Genomic DNA, 24765 nt, shown 5'->3' with positions numbered 1-24765 from the left:
CCTCAGCTGGCTCAGGTATACTAGTCTGTCTGGGTATCGTGCATGCCTATATATAATTCAGGCACTGGAGAAGGTAGGCTCTTGGGTCACCAGAACTTCAAGGACAGACAAGCAGTTCCACATCAACCAGGGCAGCATGACTTTATATCAAAAACCACCAACACTGTTAATTTTTTTACTGATCAGAAGACCCACCACCCTCAACTGAATACATTATAGCTAGTTGCAATCTAATTTCTACCCTAATTTACAAGTGGCAACCTCTCTAAAACACTAGTACTTTCCCCCTCAACAACCATCTGTGACTTGAAAACTAGCATGTAAACAGCATTTACACTCAAAGTACCAAAAATTTTTTCATAAACAACTTTATTTATTCATGACACATTATTTAAAAAAAATCCCATCCCCTGGAAATGAGTTAAAAAAAATAAACAAAATCCACCTCCCACCTCCCTGTTCCCACTTCCTCCCATTCCCTCCAAATAAAAGGGAAAAAGGTAAAGAAAAAATAAAACAAAACAAAAACACCTGAAAAACAAAAACACCCCAAAACTCCCCAAAACAAAGTAGTGCATTTCCCCAGGGGTAAGGGGAATTTACACTGGAGCCACTGGGAGCGAGATCTTCCGGCTACAGAAACCTGCAAAGAAAGACACTCAAAACAGAAAAAGAAACACAAAAGGAAACAAAATAGATCACCAGGCAAACTGGAGGGGCAGGGAGCCCGAGGAAAGAAGGGCAGGGTGGGCGTAGACCTGGTAGGACAGGAGCAGGCAGGCAGGGACTGCAAAAGGCAGGGAGAAGACGAGGGAAGGAAACAAGCTGAACAGATTGGTGTCCTTCCAGAGCCCTGGGTAAAAAAAAAGCCCTACCTCCCGTGCCCACCTACCCCTGAGCAGGCCCAAAGAGGGTGAAGGGGAGCAGGGAAACAGGGAGCAGCTTGCACAGTTGAGATGTGTCCATGGCGAATCCCCAGAGGGAATATGTAGCCCCTGCCCCACTCCCTGGGCCTCCCCTACTCCCCAGAGCAGGTCCCTCCTCAGTTAGTTATGGGATTCTCCCCCCTTCCACAGTATATCTTTTTTTTTTAAATATTTTTTTTTCCATCAAGGTCATCTTCTGTTTTTCTTTTTTTTTTTTAATTCTTTTTTTTTTCCTTCTTTCCTCTTTTTTCCTCTCTCTCCTCCTAATACACACTTTTTTTAGTAAGGGGAATACCATGATGTCGCTCTAGCCCGGCCCCTGGAAGAAAGAAGGAGAGTTAGGTGTTAACATGGTTCCTAGAGAGCTCAGTGCAAGACCCTCCCCGTGGGCCCGCAACTGCCCCAGTACCAAAGGGAGCTCTTAAAAGTGAGTGTTCGCTCCCAGAAATAACAACTGGCAAACTGGGGCCTCCAGAAACGGGTAGGGAAGTGCATCTAAGACACTGAGGGTCAAGAAAAAGATCCATTGTCTCTCCAGTGCTTCAGAGCTCTTAGACCTTATCGGTGAAAAGGCAGGGTTTATCTTAACAGACAACTCAGTGCAAGGACAGAAGGCAAGCACAGCCACAAGATGGTGCCACTAGGCCCATCAGACAGCTAACCTTGGAACAACCTCAGCCCTCCCACACGGCTGTGGGAGAATCAGCCTGCAGATGGATGCTTCCAAGGAAGCAACATTTAAACCCCTCCCTAACTCTGGGAAAAGTAACAACGTCCCAGCAGTGCTTTCCCTACAGGAGGCCTTACAAACTCTTAGTGTAAAACTTTCACAGCCACCAATACCCAAAGAAAGAAAGCCGAGGAAGAAACATCTCAGAACTCTGTCCTCATCAAATTTCTGCTCAAGGAAACAGAACTGAATTGGCCTGCAACTACTTCCTCCCTCTGAACGCGTGGGAGGACCAAGTCCCCAGAAACCAAAAAAAGAGGACAAGGGAGCGAGGGTCCTCAGATCAGGAGAGGATGAAGCCTAAGGGCTCATGGGAGGCGGGGAAGAGGAGCAGCCCATCTATCCTGACCTGTAGACTCGACCCCGGGGCCTGCTGTTAAAACCACTGTAGAATCGAGATCGGGAGCTGTTGTAATTGGTAGTCCGGGCACGGTATCGGGCACGCGGGAAACCCCGGTCTGTTGTGCTGATGCCTGGTCTGTTGGTTCGTTTGGGAATCACCTGCAAAGGATGTGAGAGAGAAAGACGGGGTAAAGGCAGAGAATCTGCAGAGAGTCCACAGCCAAGGCACTTACTGTGCTTACCTTGATCTGTCTTCCTCTGAACAGGGACTCATCTAAGGCCAGGGAAGTCCTCACTGACTCTTTGTCTGAGAACTCTATATATGCAAACCTGGAAAGAATCATTTGTCATTTTATTGGATTTTACAAATAACTCACAGGTTAAACCTAACTTCTAAATAGTTAATTGAAATTTTAAAATAATTATTTAAGTACTGTATTTATAAAAATTTCCAACTACTTTCGGGCACAGTGAACACAGCCTGCAATCCCAGCTACTCAGTAGGCAGAAGCAGTAGAACCTCATTTCAAGTTTCAGACTAGCCTGGGTGAAAAAGTGTAAAAAAAGGGTGAATGTGTGTGATGGCTCAGATAAGAGCACTCGCCAGCATACACCCGACTCCCTGGGTTCAATTTCCAGCACAAAAATTAAAGTAACAGGCTCAGATTTCCATACAGCCACACCTGGTGCCAGCTAGGCGCTGCGGCCCTTCTTGCTTACAACCCCCACCCCAAACATGCCTTTATTACCTGGACTCTGAAGATAGTTAACAGAAAACCACTGATCATATATAAACTTGCAGGTAAAACACGCTTCTTATAAAATACTAAATGTTCATTTAAGTCTGGCTTGAAGCAGTGCTTCAAGACTTTAATCCTAGCACTTAGAATGCAGAGGCAGAAGCAGGTGGATCTGAGTTTGAGGCAATCTGTATTTTAAACTGTGGCTAACATGATCTCAACTTACTCCCCTACTCACCCTTTGGGATGGCCACTGAATTTGTCACAGAGTATAGTAACACGGTTGACTGAACCACAGCCATGAAAGTGAGCTTCCAGCTCTTCTGCTGTTGCACCATAGTCCACCTGAGGAAAGGAACACTCATTTTACAAGTACTGGGAAAACTGAACAGGTACCCTGCCTAGACGTCTTTAGTCTGGGTCCAAGGCACAGCAAATATTGTTCCCCTTTCCTCCAACTCCAGAATCTTACCATTTCATTACCTCTGTCTCCTCACAACCTTCCCCAAGCCCCAAACTGTAAATCAATTCTAGAGATTCCTTTCAAATTATTATGTAACATCCTATAATAAGAATGTATTCCTGCCAGGTGATAGTGCACGCCTTTCATCCCAGCACTTGAGAGGCAGAGGCAGGCAGATCTTTGAATTTCAGGCCAGCCCACTCTACAGCACAAATTCCAGGCCAGACAAGGCTATACTGAGAAAACCCAAAATAAGGCCATGTATAGTGGCACACACCTTTAATCCCAGGCAGATCTCTGTGAATTTGAGGCCAGCCTGGACTACAGAGCTAGTGCCAGGTCAGCCAGGGATACATAGGGAACCTCCGCTCCCCCTCCCCCCAAAAACCCAAACAACAATGTACTGTTATAATGCCAATACTCAGTAGGTTGAGACTGGAGAATCACTTTGAAACAATGGCCAGTCTGGGCTATGTAACAAACCCTACCTAAAATAAAAACAAAAGAAAAAAAAATTGAACGCTCCCCAAACCCTATTCAGACTCTTCCTCAATACATACATTGCCAACATAGATAGAACGAGCATCAGCCTCCATCTTCTCCTCAAGAGACATGATCACTGGGCCAGCTTGGGGAAAAAAAAAAGTATTTTAAGCAAGCATACTTCTGTTGGATCAATACATATATACCCCCACCACCATGAGGCTAAGACTTGAGGCTGTTCTACTATACCCATTACCTAGAACAGTGCCCAGCATAGTGGGTTTCAATATAGATTAGTGAAACTATCCCCTTTAAAAAAAATCCCAATTTATATTTCCCAAACCGAGTTTCTATTGAACTGCTCTGGCTGAAATGCCTCAGCGTGAACAGAACTGGATGGACTGAGATCTTCCATTTCTACCAGTTATCAGGATCTTCTAAGTCCTAACCGAGGGGTCTCTAACTGAAAGCATTAGACTTGAAGGTCAAACGCAAGCGGGCGATCTCCACAAGGGTACGGACGGACAGATGAAGAACAAAGAGAAACACATATTAAATGAGACAAAGGAAGGCACAAGAGTGTCACCATCAAAACAGCCTGTGTCTAACAAAGGTCAACAGAACACACAATGGACTATGACCACAACACCGGCCCAGAAAATTGCTCCGACAAGCAGCTTCAAGGTTTCGAGCTTCGAAGGCCACACTGCCGGTCACCCCCCCGCCCACAATTCGAACTGTATGTGCAGGAGCCGATATACTCACCATTGCCTGGGGGTGGACTCATATTCATCTGCTTCTCTACCTCGTTTTGTAGCTCCTTTAGCTTTTCAGCCTCTTCCTCCATCTCTCTGACTCGAGCTTTGATCGCTTCTAGCTCCTACAATGAGTGAGCAGGGCATGCAGAAGGTTAACCGCAGACGCAGGGGCTGTGCCGTACATTTTGTCTGGGCCGGCCACAGCCACCCATGCTCGGCCATTTCCCTCGCCTCGTGCCAGAGTCGTAGTAGTTAAGGAAAAAAAATAACAGCACAAAAAAAATAAGCCAAACTACCTTTTCTAGAACCCCCCTAGGCATCCACGAGGCCCCATCTGCCCGCTCACGAACGGCCCCGGCCCGCCATCAGCCACGTTATTCCCCGCCCAACCCCACCCCCCGCCTGCCTCCCTCCCGCCCGAGCTCTGGGCCTCGCATGACCCGGCCCGCTCGCTCGGCCTCCTTCCCTCACCGGGTCCTCAATGGCGCCGTCCCCGGGGTCGGCCTCGACCAGTCCCGGCTCTTCCTCCTCCTCCTGGCTGCCGGGGGCTCCCGAGCCGGGCCCAGGACCCGGAGCTCCGGGGGGGGCACGGGGCCGGGGCGGCTCCTCTTCGGGCTCGGGCTCTGGCAGCAACTCTCCAGGCTCCAGCTCCTCAGACTCCAGGCCGTTCCCGTAGTCCCCTGCGCCCCCCGGGTCCCCCTCCCCGGCCTCCCCACCGGCCCCGGGCACAAGATGGCGCCGCCGCCCCGGCCCGGAGCCCCGACCGCCCGCAGCCCCCGCTGCTGCTGCCGCCGCCGCTGCCGCCGCCATCGCCGCTCAGACTGGGGCCCGCTGCTCGGCGATTGGAGAACTGTGCCGGCCACGCCGAGGATTCATTAGTCAGTCCGCCTGCCCGTCACCCCGAGCTCGAATACGATTGGGGAATTCTCCTTGACAATCAAATAAGACCCCACCTCTAAGGCGGGTCGCTGCGCCAAATTCTGGGATCCCGGTAGGTGAAATAAGCTTGTCAATCAACACACCCCACCTCCTGTCGAGTCCTTAGGTAACAATACGCCCACACTGTGACGACTTTCCGCTCCTCCTCCGCCCATGGGCGGGCCGACAACATGGAGGCTGCTCCACGATTGGCCCCAGACTAGCGAGCGAAAATGACCAATCTTCCAAAGGCCTCACTGAAGAGGCCCATTCTCAGATGCCGATTGGCTTGTGAGATTCGACGGGATGACACCCGTTGTGCGACAGGTGAACCTTGCTCCCGAAAGGGTTGTGAGGTTTAAAGCTACTGAATTCCTGAGCCGGGCAGGGTGGCGCACACCTTTAATCCCTGGACTCGGAAAGCAGAGGCAGGCGAATCTGTTAGTTCAAGGCCAGCCTGGTTTACACAGAGAGAGTTCCAGGACAGTCAGCCCTGCATAGAGACCCAGTCTCAAAAAAAAAAAAAAAAAAAAATCAAACCAAAAACCTAGAGGGGTAGGCCTGGGGTCTTAAGTGTTTAGGGGTGAGGAGCTGCCTTGACACAAACTACAAACCTCACTAATCCTCGCCCAGATCTAGACTGGGAGTTCTGTGTCGTTGTTCTGCATAGATCTTCTGTCTAGATCCTCAACCTTAGTGTCTAGGCAGTCACAGCACCCTCTTTTTCCTGGGCAGCTGAAAGTCATTCCTTAAGTGGCTGTAGCCACAGCAGAACTCAGCTAGTTTGCAAGGTCTCCCTCCACCCTTGTCCTTCCATGATTGTACCTGAGATTCAGATTTTGCCTCTCCAGTTGTGCGGTTTCTCCTAAACCAGGCCACCTCAGTGGTGAATGCCTTCCAACTTTCCCCTCCTGCCTTGAGACAAGTGGGCCTAGCCACTGTGCACTTAACGATTTTATGCTGTTTCCTAACTAGGTGATGAGCGCCCGCAGACAAGGGGCCACGTGCTGTTTATATTTGTATCCCTAAGTGGTGATACTCTTAGCAGAGTACACATGCTATGAGATTATTGGCTGACTGCAACTTTTAGGGGCCACCTTTCACCCCGCATGCGAGCTGGCCCTGGACAAGGCAGGATTCCCAAACTCTAGGAGAAATCCCACACGTTTATAGGAGTGATGAGCAGTAGCGCTACAATCTGCAAAGGACTTTTTTGTAGGAGAGACCAAACTACAAGTTTGAGAGGCGAACTTACACAAACACCGCCAAAAATGTTACCATGGTTGGGGGGGGCGGGGAGTGAGCAAAGAAACCCATAAGCAAACCAGAGTCAGACAGAAGCACCCGCATTACACCCCACTGCCGTCCCCACTTCTTGCGGTTCCTTACCTCAGGAGATTGGGAGCTGGAAGAAGAGTCAGATTTTTGCTGTGGATTCATCAGGGTTAAATCACCAAAAAATGGGCACTTCTGAAGAAAGTTCTCCAATACTGTTTCTAACCAATTCAAAATTCGCAGCGTTTGCTGGCACCCAATTTAACAAGGCAATACCTTTCTGTTGTGATGGCGTGGTTCTGAGACACGGTCTCACTACTTCACTCTGGCTGGTCTGAAGCTCAATATATATACCAGGCTGGCCTTAATCTCACAGAGATCAGCCTGCCTCAACCTCCCAAGCACTGGGATTAAAGGTGTGTGCCACCACGCCCTTCATTAAATAACTTTTAATTCTACTTTCCGGCAAACCCATGATTGTATTAACTGCCACTGTTCCTTATATTGGATTCTCACCTGAGTAGGAAAGAGCTTCCCAAACCATATTCCCCTAAATCCTTTGGAGTTTATTTTGTTTTTCTGAGACAGGATTTCTCTGTGTAGCTTTGGCTGTCCAAAAACTCACTCTGCAGACCAGACCAGGCTGGCCTCAAATGGAGATCCACTTGCCTCTGCCTTGTTAAGTGCTAGGATTAAAGGTGTGTGCCATCACTGCCCAGCTTTTTTTTTTTAATTATGTAACTCAGTCTGGCCTCAAACTTGAGATCCTCCTCCCTCAGCCTCCTGAGGTTATGATTTTCTCAACATTGTGATACACATCTGTAATCTTAGCACTTGAGAAATTGAAGCAGGAGGACACCGTAAGTTTCAGGCCAGTCTGAACTACAAAGAGAGTATCAGAGTGAATTATAGTGGTATATTATTTGTATTTTGCCTGAAGACCAGAGGCAAAGCTAAAGCCAGGAGAGAAGTCTTAACCTCAATCAAGGCACTGTAAACCAAGCACTCAGCCTTGTGCTGGGATTAAAGGCACGACTCCCTAGGACTGGGATTAAAGGCACGACTCCCTAGGACTGGGATTAAAGGCACGACTCTCTAGGACTGGGATTGAAGGTGTGAGACACCACCACCTGGATTTGTTTCTGCATTAATCTTGTGTAGCCCAGAGTAGCCTTGAACTCACAGAGATCCATCTGCCTCTGTCTCCCAAATCCTGGGATTAAAGGTGTGTGTCACCATTACCTGACCGGCTTTAGCTTTGCCTCTGGTCTTCGGGCCAGACTTATTTATTAAAATATTAGTAATAAGCCACTACAGGGAGTAGGTAGAGCTACACTGCAATAGCCTGTCGCAGAAACAAAACAACACAAGAGTGCTTGGTCCTCTTACAGAGGACCTGAGTCTGGTCCCCAATACCCCATGCTCATAACCACCTGTAGCTTCAGCTCTCTTGGTGTCGACATCTGCTGGCCTCCACAGGCACCAACACACATGCATATACTCTCTCCCACACACACATGCATTAAAAGTTTTTAAGTCTTGAAAAACAAAACACCTACAGAGGCAGGTGTGGAGACATACTCCTGAATTCTTAGCACTTGGGAGCAGAGCCGAAGAATTAGTTTAAGGCTAGCCTCAACTATATAGGAAAGTTGAGGCTAGCTTGTGCTACATGAGACCCTGTCTCCAAAAAAAGAAAGAAAAAAAGAAAAGAAAAATCCTTTTAAAAACTCCCTACACTGTCTGCTTTAATACATAAATTATATTAAGTATGACACTGAAAATTATAAATTCCAGAGACAAAAATGTAAGCAAACTATAATATCCAACAAAAGATTATTTTGTACCCGAGAGGTTATACATATTATGCAAATATATGTATTTTGTACCTTTTGTGAGGTTCAAAATATTCTTAAAGTTGCAAAAATAATACCAAGCCAAAGCAGCAGAATGTAAGATTATATATCAAGTACAAGTGCAGCTGTATCTGATTTCCTTTCTTTTCTTTCTTTCTTTTTTTTTTCCTTGTTTATTTTGTTTAAGACAGGATTTTTTTCCTTTTCTTTGGTTTTTCGAGGCAGGGTTTCTTTTGGGAGCCTATATTGGAACTCACTCTGTAGAGCAGGTTGGCCTAGAACTGAGATTCACCTGCCTCTGCCACCTGAGTGCTGGAAATAAAGGCGTGTGTCACCACTGCCCAGCAAGACAGGATTTCTCTGTGCCAGCCTGGTTATCCTGGAATAAATTTAGAGATCCACCTGCCTCTGCCTCCCAAGTGCTGGGATTAAAGGTGTGCACCACCACCACCCAGCTGCTATTATATTTTTAATGAGGTGTCTAGAATAGTGTAGAACTCTAATTGTGGCTTGCATTATTTTTCACTGGACAGTGCTGACATAAGACTTGGAACCTTGTGGTATTCTTTTAAAAACTTACTATTTTTATGTGTATGTATATATGTGCCTGTGTGGATTTACATCTAACACTTGTATGAAGGGGGAGTCCCCAGAAGCCAAAAGAGGGTGTCAGATTCCCTGGACCTGGATGTATAGATAGTTGTGAGCTGCTCTATAGATGCTGAGACGTGAACCCCCAGGTACTTCTGTATATATGTTGCTTTTGTTGGTTGATAAATGAAGTTCTTTCAGCCAGTGGCTTAGCAGAGCAAAGCCAGGTGGGAAATCTGAACAGAGATATATAGAATTAGACGGAGTCAGAGAGGCACCATGTAGCTGCCGAAGGAGAAAGACACCTACCGGTAGGCTACAACTTTATAATACACAGCTTTATGATAGGAAATGGGTTAAGATGTAAGAGCTAACTAGAAATATGCCTGAGACATTGGCCAAACAGTATTGTAATTAATATAGTTTCTATGTGATTATTCGGGGCTGGGCGGACAGGAAATGAATGAGCAGCGTTTGTTAGATAAGCTAGATATAAAACTTTAGACTCACAAAGATAGAATAGATGACAGTATTTTCCTTAATTTGCCAAATGTAAAAGGACTAAATATTGTAACTATAATTCTTGTTGGATAACTGTTTTGCTATATGTAACTTTACTATGTTAAAGTAAAAACCTTTTTTATTTAGACAGAAAAGAGGAGATGATGTGGGATGTCCTTCTATACATGTGTTGCTTTTATCGGTTGATAAATAAAGGTGTTTTGGTCAATGGCTTAGTAGAGCAAAGTCAGGCAGGAAATCTGAACAGAGATAGAGAGAACAGGTAGAGTCAGAGGACGCTATGTAGCAGCTCAAGAAGCAAGAGGTAACAAACCACGAGCCTTGTCGTAAAATATAAATTAGTAGAAATGGGTTAATTAAAGATGTAAGAGTTAGTTAAGGGGCTGGAGAGATGGTTCAGAGGTTAAGAGCACTGGCTGCTCTTCCAAAGGTCCTGAGTTCAATTCCCAGCAACCACATGGTGGCTCACAACCATTTATAATGGGATCTTGTGCCCTCCTCTGGCAGAACACTGTATACTTAATATATAAATAAAATCTTAAAGAAAGGGCAACATAAAAAAAAGAGTTAATAAGAAGCCTGAACCAATAGACCAAACTGCGTTGTAATTAATATAGCTTCTGTGTGATTATTTGGGTCTGGGCAGTAGGGGGCCAAACAAGCAGCTTCTGTTTACAAGCAGTAAGCACTCTTAACTGCTGAGCTATCTGTCCAGCCCCTCATCCCTATCTTACAGAGATCTTGGTATCTTCTAATATTGCCTGACCTTGCTTGTGTCAACATCTTGGCTCAGACCTCACAAGAAAGTAGAATGGACATTTAAATGAGAAAGGGCTGCTACTAGGACTGCTTAATTTCAGTTTTGATTGGATAACTTTAAAACATTTTATTTAATTTTTGTATTTGTCTGTGTGCTCTGGTGCCCACAAATACCAGAAGGTGACTAATCTCCTGGAGCTGGAGTGACAGGTAGTTATGAACTACCCGACACAATACTGGGACCTGAACTCCATTCTCCACAATCGAGCAGCAAGTGCCCTTAACCAATCAATCATCTCACTAGCTACACCGATTGGCTCTTTTTTCTTTTTACATATATTTATTTGAGGTGGGGAACACACATGTCCTGGCACTTGTGTGGAGGTAAGAGAAGAGCTTTCAGGACTTGGTGGTCTTGCTGCCATGTGGGACTGAACTCAGGCTGTCAGGCATGGTGGCAAGCACTGTTAGCTACTGAGCATCTCACTAACCCACTGAGTGACTAATCTTTTCATAAAGGGTTTGCCTATGTAGCCCTGGCTGGCTTAGAACTCATATCTAAACAGACTGGCCCCTGACTGTTGGTGATCCTCCTGCCCCTGGAATAGTGAGATTGCAAATATATATGCCCTCCACTGGGCTTGACTGGTTAGCTATTTCAGAATGTGCTTTAAGGTGCTGTGTCAGATGTTTATGTTCATTACTCCTCCCAAATCAGAACATACTGAGAGCAGAAAGAACAAAATCTACCCATTAGACAAAAGCACAAATGGTATCTTGATGTACTCTTGTTGAAGTCTTTGTTTAAATAGGAAACACACACACACACAAAGTATGACCCTTCACACTTAACACACTATCTTCATGAGTTTTACAAGAAAATACAGAAACTTTTTAACATGCTAATGAATGTTTTCAATTACCCCATTCATGGTTTACTGTTGCCTTGGACATGAGGGTCCCCTTGGCCATCTGATTTAAAATTAGAATACATACATATTTCCAACCTTGCTTTTCTTAAAGTATTTTTAGACATGGTCTCACACTAGGCCAGGCTGGCCTTGAACTTCCGGAGATCTGCCTGCCAGTGCCTCTCTAGTACCAGGATGAAGGTGTGTGCTACATCTTTCTTCATAGTCGTTACTATCTTCTAACACGTTATGAAATCTTTGTTTCCCTTCCTAGAGCGTAAGCAAATTGTGAGCCAAGGTGGCTTTCTATTCTTTTTGCCTGCATGCCTAGCGCTGTACTAAACACACACCAAATATTTGAACATTTTCTCTAAGAGTGAACAATGAGTAGAAGACAATCATATAGTTCATTATATTATGTTTTCTGCTCAAAATTTCTGTTGTTTCTATGTGTGTGTTGAACACTGGCACTGAACTACCTGATCCTCCTGCCTTTATCTCCCAAACGCTGGGACTATAACTGGCATCTAGCTTCTGGTTGTGTTTATATTATTTATATCGCTCCCCATAACCACATCCAGACATGCTGGTATAAGCCTAGAATCCAGAAACTGTGAGTCTGTGGTTAGTCTGAACTACAAGCAAGATCCTGTTTCAAAAGAGAAAAGAAGCCAGGCAGTGATGGCTTTAATCCCTGCGCTTGGGAGGCCGAGGCAGGTGGATCTCTTTCAATTCAAGGCCAGCCTGGTCCACAAAGCGAATTCTAAGACAGTCAGAACAGTTACAGAGAAATCCTGTTCTCAAAAAAATAAATAAATAAATAAAAAGCAAACAAACTATTAATAAAGAGTATCTATAATGTACCCATTTGTCAGAAACTGTAGGGTTTTGGTTTTACTATTTCCCTGACAATGAGTCTTCTCTTGCAGCCTGGACTGGCTTGGAGCTGTGTAGTACCAGCTAAACCTACACTTGAGGTCTTTGCACTAGAATCACAGCATGGCCAGAACCACCCCAACCTAGCCTCCCTACGCTCACAGTGCTCAGAAATCGTAACTAAGTGCTGTCCAACTTTGTTAAAAGTGCCATCTGGATGAGTGGCATTTACAGAGAACTTATATAAACAGCCGTCGTCTCTTTGGACATCTACAGTTCAGCAACCAGATCATCATAAAGTAACATTTGGATTAAATTCTAGTGAGGCTGATACAGCAAACCTAAGACTGTCTGGATCCCTACTTGGAATTTCTAAAAGGACAGGGCTAGAATATTCCACTTGCCAGCAGCTGTGCCACTAAGCATCTTTTGAGAAAACTGTGCCTTCCGAGGAACTGGAAAGCTTTGACTCTGTTTTCCAGTTTTCTGGCTGCCCAGAAACTCACAGCAGAGGTCACAGCCTGGCTTTTTCTTTTTCTTTTCTTTCTTTCTTTTTTTTATTTTTAGGGTTTTCCAAGACAGGGTTTCTCTGTGCAGCTTTGGCTGTCCTGGAACTTGCTACGTAGACCAGGCTGACCTCAGCCTAGCTCTTGTATTTGAGAATATTACTTAAGAATGACCTTCATTTATTAATTTCTCTTTTGCTTTCTGATGATTGGTTTAGAGACAAGGTCTCATGATGCCTTGGCTGTCCTTAAACTCACAATGTACCTGGGTGGCCAACCTTCCTGTCTCCACCTCTTACTGCTGGATTGCAGTCTGCTACCACACCAAGCCAGGATACTGGGGAGGGGATTGGAGTGTTGGGGGGCTCCCAATGCACCATATGCCTATACCATTTAATATAGAGTTCTTAGACTGAGTGTTTGGCCAGGTTAGGGTATTGTGATTTTTTTTTTAATCTCAATACTTCCCCAAATCCCTGTAACTCTAATTATTTCCCTTGACAAGGTTATGTTCATAAGAAATGGCTGTTTAGGGAATGTTCTAAAACCCAGGCTGTACAATATAGAAGTCACAAAACCCTGTTCAGTACTTCTCGTTAAATTTCTGGGCTTTATTTATTTTTAATACGACCATTACATATTACACAAAAATAAAAGTCAAATGAACTTGGCATTTATAAATTATTAAATAAAAATACAGGAATATATATTTATATTTATAGAGCTTTTCTCTTCTTCTAAACTAACCAAATCTGTTCTCCTGCCGTTTATGATTTTAAAAAAGTAAAATAGAATATGTGTGTCCTAGTGTGAATGGGGAGTGGGGTTAATAATCTCAGGGCTGAGTTGCCCCGCTTCTGCTCTTTCCTTGGCCAATAAGCTAAGTCCCTATTTGTCCCTTCGGGCTTGGAGAGCAGGAACATCCTCTCCACCTATTTAATCTGAAAAATTATATCCATTTCCCTCAGTTTAAAAAAATGAAATGGATTTAAAAGTCGGGAGCCATACTCAGCCCTCTTGGCCAAGAGCTATTCCAAAGGAACGTTATGGCTCTCCAGACAGTCCCTGGTTTCCCTGACGGAAGTCTCTGGGTTTCTGCTGGCCCTTAAGGGAAGCGAAGGACAGGTCACACCTCCCCACTTGGTCCCATCTGAGCTAAGCTTCTGGGAATCCAGACCAAGCACTTTACCATCTCCTAAGAGCCTCTGTCCTCCACCCTCGTGAAGGCTTGTGAGCAGAGCATGCTGGTAACCCGGCCATGGTTCCCGGCGTCTGTGCGCTAAAGGCCTCCAGGAATGCTAACTTGGGCAGGTGTCCTGCGGGAAGGACAGAGCAAAGCACCTTCCCTGAACTTGAAGGAGCACAGGCTCCCTGTGGAGCAGATGGTCTAGTCAGTGGTTTTCCAACTTTTTTTCAGCAGCAAAGCCCTTACCACAAGTAAAATCTTACCCTGAACCCCGATACATACATAAGACAGCTACAAGGGGAGCTGTTCTGTCTGAGGGCAAATTGCCCAGTCTGTGCAGCCCTCCACCCCCCCACCTCCTTAAGGACTCCTGAGGAGACAACCCCTAGAACACTTCGGGGCCCTGCCAAGCAGTTTGAAAACCACTGGCCTGGTTTGTCCTGAGCAAGTCGGAGCCTTGCACCCCTACTGCTTGCTACAGATAGCTCTGAGTTTTCTCGGATCAGCACGCCGACTGGCACATGCAGCCTACCACACCCCCAACAGACACTATGAAAAAGTGCAACCCTCTCCAAAGAAGAGTCTGGACAAAACACCTGAGGCCAATTTGGTCCCACATTCTAGCAAGCACAGTATGATGCCACATTCTCGGACCAAGTGAAAAGTAGTCGAGTCAGCTGTGGTCTAGCTCAGCCGAGCGGCGCTCAGCATCGCAGCTGGGGTTCAGAGCACTGTGAACAAGTCAGCAGTGAGGAGCAGCAGTGAGGTCTGGCTCAGGGCATGCATTTCTCCCTCAACAGAAAAGGCTATAGTCCCGATTTGTTCTAGAGGACGGGACTGCGAGTTCTAATGCTAGCGTCATCAGAGACTCCGTGTTGACAATACCTACGCAAAGAGCATGGCTTCAAAGGAAACATACACGTGTTTAGGTCATGGTAGGTACTCTAGAACCCACACACCTGGTCTCTGATAAAGCAGCACCAGAACCCGTCACACAGAATGAGCCAGTCAAGGAGTATCTGTCACCATCACACCCGAGGGGCTCAGAGCTGGAATGGACCTCTCAAGGCATCGTGTCTCACCGAGACCGCTCGGGACCCAAACAATTCTAGGTCGGCATTTATGTCCACATCCTCTAAAGGAAAATTAGAGCCCCAATTTAGAGTTTCTGCTGGATAGAGAGGTTCCAGAAATAGGCAACACTTTAGGCACCATTGTGCCCCCATTGGAGGGGAAGGTGGCAGGCTCCACAGCCTTGCCCTCTGTCAGCCCAAGTGCAAAGGTGCACACAGCAGGGGGCCGATGAAGATCAAGGCTGCAGACCTCTCTCTCCACAGCCTGCCAACAACTTCGGCAGTGCCAGCGTCCTCATCTAGATACAGTCATCCTCCCTCAGCCTGGAGGCATAAGGTCAAGGGCAGGGACAGCGGGGAGAAGGCCAGTGAGCTGGCCCTTTGTTCTTGTCACTGCAAGAAGGAATGTTTTCTCAAAATATCCCATCACCAGATTTGACAAACAGCCCAGCATGCACATGAGCGTGCGTGCATGTGCAACATGCACACGTGTGCCCATGCAGCCCACAGCCATAGCATTCATCCAGTCACCTAATCACCAAGCTTCCATTCCAAAGGGAGGTGAATCCTAGGTTCCTTAGACCCCATTCACTGGGGGGGGGGGGGGAGGACGACACAATTCTTGAAATAAGTTCACCTTCCTTGGAGCCTCCTACCTCTCCCCAAGTCCTGCGATGACTCCATCTGAGCTCCTGGCCTTGAAACATTCCTCAATGTTTCTTCTTGCCACCTGCCTGGCAAGCTTGGCTCCCTCACACACTACCTTCCCCTGTCCTTCTGTTCCATGACCATCCAATTTCTTCCAAGGGCATCATTCTCTGTTCTGTTCCAGCTCTCCTGGCCCCCTAGCCACACCTAGCCCCACCTGGCCCTAGACTTTCTCACTTGCTGGCAAAAAAGGCCCCTACAGTTACCAGGGCCCCCAGTGCCACAGCCCCCGTCAGCACTGTCCTCACTGATGCCCAGTTCCCCTCCCGCAGACGCCGTGCCTCCTCCAGGGCCCCGTCCCCGTATAGAGCTGTGAACTCCGCCTGTGGGAGAGAAGGGAAGTAGAGAAAGAAGGAGAAAGGGATATCAGGAAAGGAGAGTGGAGAGAAGAGGGAAGGAAGAGTTCCAGTTCCATCCACTGTGAGCACTGCCCACACCCAGTCCCTCTCACCAAAGCTCTACTGCCTACACGCCCCCGGAGCCCTCTAACCCCCTGCCCAGGGTACTTGGCTCCTTTGCACTGTCTGCATCAAGTGAGCCCCATCTTTTCCTTGGCAAACAATTCTGCTCAGAACTGGCATCCTTTGCTAAGACTTGACTAACCACGACCCATCCCTGGTCCTCCCCACTGTCCAGGCTGTGTACTCAGGGGCACACCTTTTCTCTGAAGGCTCTTTGGGTACTGTTTATAAAACTCTGTATTCGGTCGTCTGCTTGGGACCGTGAAACCCATCCTGCGCTTACTGCATGGTAGCCCTGGAGGACAGTTAGCTTGATGCTTTCAGTCTGACGCCACTTAAATAGGGGAACTCAGCCCCAATGGCTCCTTCCCAGCACAAATGCCCCAGCCTCCAATCAAAGGCCCCATTTTCCCATGAAGAGCAACTTTGCAGAGGGATGTGTAGGGCAGCAATTGAGAAGCTTCTTACCCAGCCCCCACTGCTGTGGATCCAGTCGGCCAGGCGCGTCTCCAGGTAGGCCACCATCCAATCCTGCACTTGTCCCACCAGTGGCTCCATTTCTTTGTTGACACTTTCAGCACACAGGGCAGCCCCAAAGACAAAGAATGCCACGAGACGGCCCCAGTTGGGGCCCCCTTGGAAAAGTTCGTCGGAAACCTGGGTGAAGCGTTGCTGGGCCGAGCCTGGGGTCACGTGTAGCTGGGCAGCCAGGTCGGAGAAGGTGCGCCGGAAGCGTGTCTCAAATTCGTCTCCAGCAGCCCGCATGGCTTGGTGCAGCGGGTCAGCTGCTGGGCCCTCCCCAGGGCCAGCTCCACAGACATAACCCTTCTGCCTCAGCTTATAGCCTACAAAGTCAGCCACTAGAGCCCGTGTGTCTGGGGCTGAGGCTGGGGTCGCCATCCGGGCGGCTAGAAGAGGCAAGGATGACAGACTGACATAAATAGATAGAAAATACTAAAAGAGACCCAGAGGGGACATTTCCTATTTGGCCAAGCTCCTGGGATAGGTGAAATGCCCAGAGACCACTAGACAGGGACAAGCAAGAGCAAAGGGTTTGTCATGAGATGGGTTCCAGGCACAAGCAGCTGGCCACGTATTACATGTCAAATTAAATTTTAATTTTAGACTACTTCAGATTCCTTTCATATGACAATACCAGCTGTATGACACCTCTGTGCCCCACCCCCACGGTACACACCTTTTTGGCTATAGGAGGAGGCTTAGGACCCCCCAGGAGCATAATGTGAAGATGCTGACAGAGGCACAGGTAGGGAGGCGACAGGGACTAAAGAGCAAGATGGGGAAAGCAAGGGCTGTGTGGGGCAGAAAGGAAGAAGACACTTACCCAGCCTGGATGGCAGCTCTTAGGACCCAGTGCTGGTGGCAGGGAGCTCCCTGCTGAGGCCTTTCATCCTCCCGGCCAGAGTGTAGCCCTGGAAAAGGGAGGGAGAGAGCAGAACTAGATGAAAAAGGCCAGGGATCTGGGTCTGGCCCGGAAAGGGCTGGAACTGCAGCTCCTGGGACTGGGCCCCAGCTTCCAAGGCTTTGCCAGCTGTGTGGCCGATTCCATGTTTAATGACTGGCCTCTTGGGAGACCCGGGTCCACGGGCTTCCTGCCGACACCATCTTTACTCCCGGTTCCCCCAAGTGCAGCCCAAAGGCCCAGCTCCTCCCTTTCTCCCACCCGTGGCTGGTCTCCAACCCCGCCCGCCAGCCAGGTTAGGGAATCTCACGGGTCAGGCCGCAGCCGGGATCCGGATCCGGTTGTTTCCTGGTGGAGGAACTAGGAGGGAGGGAGGGAGGAAGGGAAGGAAGGAAGGAGGGAGGAGGGGGGACGAGAGGGAGGGGGGGCCAGGAGGGAGGGCCCGGCGCCGGGTGATGATGGGACCCAGAGACGCGTCCAGAGAGAGGGGCGGGGCTGGGAGGCAGGGCTGGGAAGAGCCACAACTCCTGGAAGAGAGGGCCATTGAAACGCACTTCGGAGGCCATGGTGACCGGAGCCGGCCGGCTTGCTTGCCGAGCCCGCAGCGTAGCCAGAGAAACACACCCGGCCCCATCATCTCGGTGCAAATTCAGCATTTCCGGAAGGTCTGTCCTGTTCATACACTTGTTGAACTTCCAAGCTTTGGATTATGTGCCTGGGGAAAGAAGAACAGTCCCCTTTAACTTGGGAACAGCACCTTACCCTTGTGGGACTATAAGAGACACGAAACAGAAATCCAGTTTCCCTCCGGACCCTTAATGCAGTGGGCTCTCCCTGGATTGGAGCCTCAGCTGGGCACCAGGGCGCGAGGCCTTGCATTGCAGCGTCCACAAGCACCCTTCGTCTTTTGTAATCAGATTGATTTTCGTTATGTTTTGCCCACCACATGAATTAATTCTCATTATTTAAAAGGGTCAAACAAAGGCACAAATGGACTCATGCCTACTAATCATACCCACCCTCCCTAAATGCAGGTTGCCAACGTTAAGGTTAATACCTGTTTTACAGATTACATGTATCTATCTTATACGTGGATTTATATTTATGTGTATATTTGTTTTTTGAGACAGGGTTTCTTCTCTGTGTAGCCCTGGCTATCCTGGAACTCACTTTATAAACCAGGCTGGCCTCGAACTTGCAGAGATCTGCCTGCTTCTGTCTCAGATCTGCTAGGATTAAAGGTCTACATCACCCTCAGCACATAGGAGGTAGAGACAGGCAGATCTCTGTGAATTTGAGGCCAGCCTGGCCTACAAAGCGAGTTCCAGGTCGGTTACACAGAGAAACTCTGTCCTGAAAAGCAAAGCAAAACTAAAGGAAAAAACCCGTCTAGCTGAGACCAGAAAGAGGCAGCCCAATTGTGCTGCTTCGCTTCAGTTTTGTTGCTTTCCTTGCTTCTCCCATTAGCCCGGGCGCCCGTTTGTGCAGCCATCAGGGAAGCCACGGTGAGGGTAGCAGCAACGCGTTGTGCGGACTCTCTCTCTGTCTGTCTCTCTCCTTCGTAGGTGAGTCTGGCCTGGAACTCACTACCTGTCTCTGCCAGCTTTCTAGACTGGCGTCATTACAGGCGAGCCACAGCACTTTCTTTACGTGTGTAATTTTTCTTCTTACATCATCTCTAAGTTGCTTAGCCCTTATTCCATGAAAAAGGAAACTGAGGATTGTTTGGACAGGTTAAATCATTTGCCCAAATCCACACACCGAGGAGAGCAGTTAGGACTTAAATCTGCATCAGTCTAACCCATAAGTTTGAACTTTGACAGTGTATTGTCTTAAAATGACCGTTTCATCCCTTTGGCAGTCAATGTTGCTCTTATAGTTAGAATCCACAGCAATGGATTTATAGACCAGGCTGGCCTCGAACTCAGTTCTTACTCGAGTTCTTACTCAGTTCTCTGTGAACATACAGCCTATATTCCACTCTTTCTTAGTTATATCCTTCCACCCATACTCATTTCTCCTTTGTTCTTGGAGTGATCATTCTAGGTGCCACCAACAAGACACACCACACACACACACACACACACACACACACACACACTGTTTTTAAAGCGGGTCTAGTTTGAGGCTTGCATTTGCAATATGGTTTACTCTAAGACATTTACCTGACATGAATATACTTTGTGGCTGTGTTTTGCCGTGAGGTCTTGCGTAGTCCAGGCTGGCCTTGACCTCACTGTGTTGATGAAGAGAACCCTGATGAACCTTCTACCTGCACCTCTTGATCGGTGCAGGGATTACAGGATTGCACCCCACACTGACTTTGCTGTTGTTGCTGACCTTAAGAGACCCTAATATGTTTCTGTCTGACCTTTGATTTTTAAGCTCTTTGACAGCCAGGGCTGCGGTTTACTCAAATTTGTGTCTTCATGTTCAAATAAGCCAACAGTAAGTGTTGAGTAAATGAATCAATTGACACCTCTGGCCAATCTCTGAGCAGTTCCAGGCAGATGTTTAAAGATTACTGCTGTTGCTGTTCAAAAAATAAACACTGATTTGGAAGAAAGATTGAATGTCAGTGTGAGCACTCAGAACAGAATTGTCAGACAGCAGTTTATATCTAGTTCAAAGCTCTATATCTTCCCAGCCCCACACTGCAAAGCCAAGGTATGATACAGCAAACTGTAAACAGGACAGCAAAGCCTTTGCCAAAAACGCCAGGTTGTCAACCATCCGGGAACCTCCTTGATTTTACTTCAGTGACATGTTATTATTTTACCAGTGTGAGGAGGATCCCTTTAAACTGCCTGACTGTAAGATTAATTAGTGTACAGTTATTTTACACCTTAAGACATAAAGTATGTTCGTGCATTTTATGTGTGAAATGAGAAACAAAACGCAATATGGTTTTTAAAATGAGTCCTAGCTAGGATTGCTGTGTTTAATGTTGCTGTGAAAGCACACACAGGGATGAATGTGTAATAATAAGATAGCATAGGTCTCACTGTGTAATAATAAGATAGTATAGGTCTCACTGTGTAATAATAAGATAGCATAGGTCTCACTGTGTAATAAAAAGATAGCATAGGTCTCACTCTCTGTTTCCACTTGAGGCACTTCTGTTGTTTGGTTAAACCATCCTGTAGCAAATCTAGAGACTTCGTGAGCTCAGTGGGAGAGTATCTGCCCAGCATGCTCGAGGCCCTGGGTTCAAACCCCAGCACCCCAAATAAATAAATTTAGAGATTTCATTTTTACTCTAGTATTTTCTTTTCTTTTTGAGACAGGCTCAAAAAGACACAGTCATGGCTGCCCTGGAACTCACAGAGATCATTCCTGGTCCCATTTTATTATTTATTTACTTATTTAGAGTTTGTTCTTTCTTTCCTTCATTTTTTGTTTGTTTGTTTGTTTAGTTGGTTTCTTGTTTTTGAGACAAGGGTTCTCTGTGTAACAGCTCTGCCTGTCCTGGAACTTGCTCTGTAGACAGGCTGGCCTTGAACTCACAGAGATCCACTTGCCTCTGCCTCCCCCTGCTGGAATTAAAGGCCTGTGCCACCACACATGGCTTTACTTGGGGTTTTCAAGACAGGGTTTCTCAGTGTAGCCCTGGCTGTCCTGGAATTCACTCTGTAGACCAGGCTGGTCTCAGCCTTAGAGATCTTCCTGCCTCTGCCTCTCGAGTGCTGGGATTAAAGGTGTGCGCCAACATGCCCAACATATATATTTCATCTTAATTATGTGTTTATGTGAGTGCAGGTGCCCTCGGAGGCAAGAAGAGGACATCAGATCCTCTGGAGTAGTGCATGCTCTTAGCACTGAGCCATTTTCCCAGCCCCTAACTTCCACTTTTATATTAGATGTTAATATTATCATTTAATGAAAATACTAGTATTGTCATTAACAGTTTTAATGTTGTTCACTAGAGTTCAGCTGCTGAGGCCCTAATCCTAGCTCCATAGTTAGTAACCGCGACACTAGGCACAGCTCTTTTCCCTCTATTTTCTCATCTGTAATATTTGTAACAATCACAAATACTATAATAATGCCTAGTGCTTTGTATTATAAAACCCTGTAGAGAGCGGGAGAGATGGCTCGGCAGTTAAGAACACATGCCAGTCTTCTGGAGGGCCCTAGTGGATTCTCAGCACCGGCTTCTAGCAGCTCACATCTACCTGTTACTCCGGCTCCACGGTAGCTGGTATCTGATGTCCCCCTCTGATCCCTGTGGGCACCTGCACTCCGGTATACATAAACTCCGACTCCATACACAGAATTTCTTAAAAAATGAAACTAGTCTTTGACAAACGGTCAGTAGAGAAATTAGAAAACATTTTACATGCCATTGTAAAACTGTCACTAGCGTATTTTTCAAAAATGAAAATGAAAAATAGCAGTCCTATGTCCACCGCTCATCCTTTGACGTTTTCTACTTGAAAGACTCTACCTAGAATTCGTGGACTTTCTTTCACTACACCCATCCTCACCCCTATCCCAAACCTGTAGCCTAGGTTTGAGAAAACACTGAGGTCTGGGGAGAATTAAACCCTCGGCATTTTGAACTTTCCTGTGCGAGGAAACGAAAGATTTCTTTCCTCCCCGCTTTGTCCCTTCTCACTACTGGAGAAACTCATCTGGGACCCCAAGGGTGGACTCAGTCCCGCCCCCTGGTGCAGCAGTGAAGACGGATACCGAGCCACCTGTCAGAGGGCTGTGGGCGGGGGCCGGGTCAGCGAGGCCCGCAGAACCGAAGGGTGAGCGCCGTTGAGCGCACGCTCAGAGCAGACAGCTGGAAGCAGGCAGGACGGACAGCCTAAGACACGGGGGCTGACCGCCAAAGGGAGGGAAAGGTGGTCCAGGAAACCAGCCAGGCCAAGCACGCGAGGCGACTGCAAGGAGAGTCCACGGCCCGCAGCTGCCGAAGCAGCCCTCCACCTTATGCGCGGCCGCAGAGCAGGCGGGCGGGCGAGCGAGGACGCGCCGGGTACTGTGCGCTGGCCCCGCTGGGGAGCAGGGCTGTCATGTCCCGCGAGCGGCCTCCGCGCACCGACATCCCTCGCAACCTGAGCTTTATAGCCGCGCTGACCGAGCGCGCCTACTACCGCAGCCAGCGGCCCAGCCTCGAGGAGGAGTCGGAGGAGGAGCCGGGGGAGGGCGGGACCCGGCCCGGTGCCCGCTCGCGGGCTCACGTGCGGGATCGGGGGCGCAGGGCCCGCTCTGCGCCCGCAGGTGGCAGCGGGGCACGGGCAGCCCGCAGCCGCAGCCCTGACACTCGCAAGCGAGTGCGTTTCGCCGACGCGCTGGGGCTGGAGCTGGCCGTGGTACGCCGCTTCCGCCCGGGGGAACCGCCCCGGGTGCCCCGCCACGTGCAGGTGCAACTGCAGAGGGACGCCCTGCGCCACTTCGCGCCGTGCCCGCCGCGCGCTCGCGGCCTCCAGGTAGGCGCCCCGCTTCCCCCCCTCCCCCCCGGACCCCGGCCTTCGCGCTCCAACTCCTCCCCTGACCTGCCTCCCCGCCCTCTCTCCTCAGGAGGCGCGCGCCGCCCTGGAGCCCGCCCGCGAGCCCGGCTTCGCCGCCCGGCTGCAGGCGCAGCGCATCTGCCTGGAGCGCGCGGACGCGGGCCCTCTGGGCGTGGCCGGGAGCGCGCGCGTGCTGGACCTGGCCTACGAGAAGCGCGTGAGCGTGCGCTGGAGCGCGGACGGCTGGCGCAGCCTGCGGGAGTCGCCCGCCGCCTACGCCGGCCCGGCCCCAGCCCCACCGCGGGCTGACCGCTTCTCCTTCCGCCTGCCGGCGCCTCCGGTCGGCGGCGCTCTGCTCTTCGCCCTGCGCTACCGTGTGATCGGCCGCGAGTTCTGGGACAACAACGGCGGCCGTGATTACGCACTACTTGGGCCCGAGCATCCTGGTGGTGCCGGAGCCGCGGAGACCCAGGGCTGGATCCATTTTATTTGAGACTAGGCTCCTGCCGGCCACAGCAGGGAAAACACAGGGGCACCCAGGCGTGGGGGGAGGGCTGTGGCGCCAGGAACCCGGGGACCACAATTGGCAGGTGGGTGGAGTGTCTTCCCAGAGAGTCAAGCGGAGGTGGCTGGAAACCGTCTGCGAAGCTCAGAGAGATTAGGGTGGGAAACGGCAGGTGGGTGTAAGTGGAAGGAACTCAAGGAATTCGAGAAAGGAGGCCAGAAGGGATCTGGGAAGTTGTGCCCCCCTTGGACGGATTGAGCATTACGGACCGAGCAACCTTGACGTGTGAAGTCGGTCGGATTGCTTCCCTCTTACTGGCCTTACCACCTTCAGGTCCCCATGTCCTGCCCATCCTAGCTTTATCTGAGCCGAAATTGCCTTGCTTAACCCCAGGAATTTGACTATTGCCCCCTGGGCCCTGGCAGTTGGATTCGCTTGATTCTCAGCAGTTCTTGACTTCGGCCTTCAAGGAGAGAGAGTCCTTCAGCCACCGCGCAAGCCTCGTAAAGAATATAGTTGGTGGCAAAACTAACTCCGGGCCTGCCCTTTTTTTTATAATAGCCAAATAATGGGGCATCTGAGGGGCTGCATAGTCAGGCTTCCAGAAAAATGAATGCCAGCCTTACTTTTCTGGGTGCCTTCTTAGACCTGGAAGCACTTTATGGACTTTGTCAAGGGACAGCGAATCATGAAAATCACTGCTAATTTATTCTTTGTGCCTCTGAAAAAGAGGAAACTACCGAGTATCTGTACGGTTGAGCAGGTTATTTTATCTTTTGGGGCTCCAGGTTGCTCTATGAGAAATTGGATTTGAGTTAGGTGGCCCTTTAAGACTACCTTTGTTTGTTTTCAGACAAGGTCTCTAACCCAGGCTGGCTCCAACTCGCAGCCCTCCTGTCCTAGCCTCTGCTGTGCTGGGGTTATTGGTGTGAGCCACTATGCTCTCCGGGCTCCGTTTGGTGTTTTATAATCTGTTCCTGGCACAGAACAGGTTAGAAACTGTATTGGAGAATACAGTGCTACAGTTAAAGCCCCCACAGCAAGCCAGGTAACGTGGCACACACAGGGAGTGTTGAGTTTGAGGCCAACCAGGTAATATGATGGCAGTCTGGACTACATGAGACTGTTTCGGAAAATTAAAAGAAGAAACAAGGCTTATCTAGCACAGTGAGCCAGTGTTTGGATATAAGATGAGGATAGTTTCTTCCTTCCTTCTTTCCTTCCTTCCTTCCTTCCTTCCTTCCTTCCTTCCTTCCTTCCTTCCTTCTTGTGTGTAGGGGCATGGATGATCCAG

The 24765-nt window shown here is 48.6% G+C and overlaps 2 protein-coding genes across 2 annotated transcripts; one reads left to right on the top strand and one right to left on the bottom strand.

The window, feature by feature from the left end:
- Positions 1-509: 509 nt before the first annotated feature.
- Pabpn1 (poly(A) binding protein nuclear 1) lies at positions 510-17565 on the bottom strand. Its single transcript, XM_075950139.1, has 11 exons — positions 17430-17565; positions 16553-16992; positions 15801-15946; positions 6686-6765; positions 4914-5257; positions 4450-4564; positions 3762-3829; positions 2977-3083; positions 2241-2328; positions 2006-2157; positions 510-1245 (listed from the first exon to the last, which is right to left on the bottom strand). Exons 2-11 carry the CDS (start codon positions 16982-16984, stop codon positions 1206-1208), a joined length of 1572 nt encoding a protein of 523 aa, XP_075806254.1. The 5' UTR covers positions 16985-16992; positions 17430-17565; the 3' UTR covers positions 510-1205.
- A 3380-nt stretch (positions 17566-20945) lies between these two features.
- Ppp1r3e (protein phosphatase 1 regulatory subunit 3E) lies at positions 20946-23597 on the top strand. The gene is made up of 2 exons (XM_075949586.1): positions 20946-22945; positions 23037-23597. Exons 1-2 carry the CDS (start codon positions 22529-22531, stop codon positions 23457-23459), a joined length of 840 nt encoding a protein of 279 aa, XP_075805701.1. The 5' UTR covers positions 20946-22528; the 3' UTR covers positions 23460-23597.
- Positions 23598-24765: the final 1168 nt, after the last annotated feature.

The sequence above is a fragment of the Microtus pennsylvanicus genome, chromosome 15 (assembly GCF_037038515.1).
Source record: "Microtus pennsylvanicus isolate mMicPen1 chromosome 15, mMicPen1.hap1, whole genome shotgun sequence".
Lineage (NCBI taxonomy): Eukaryota > Metazoa > Chordata > Mammalia > Rodentia > Cricetidae > Microtus > Microtus pennsylvanicus.
Note: the sequence above shows the minus strand (reverse complement) of the source record. Positions and strands in the feature narration are given on the sequence as shown.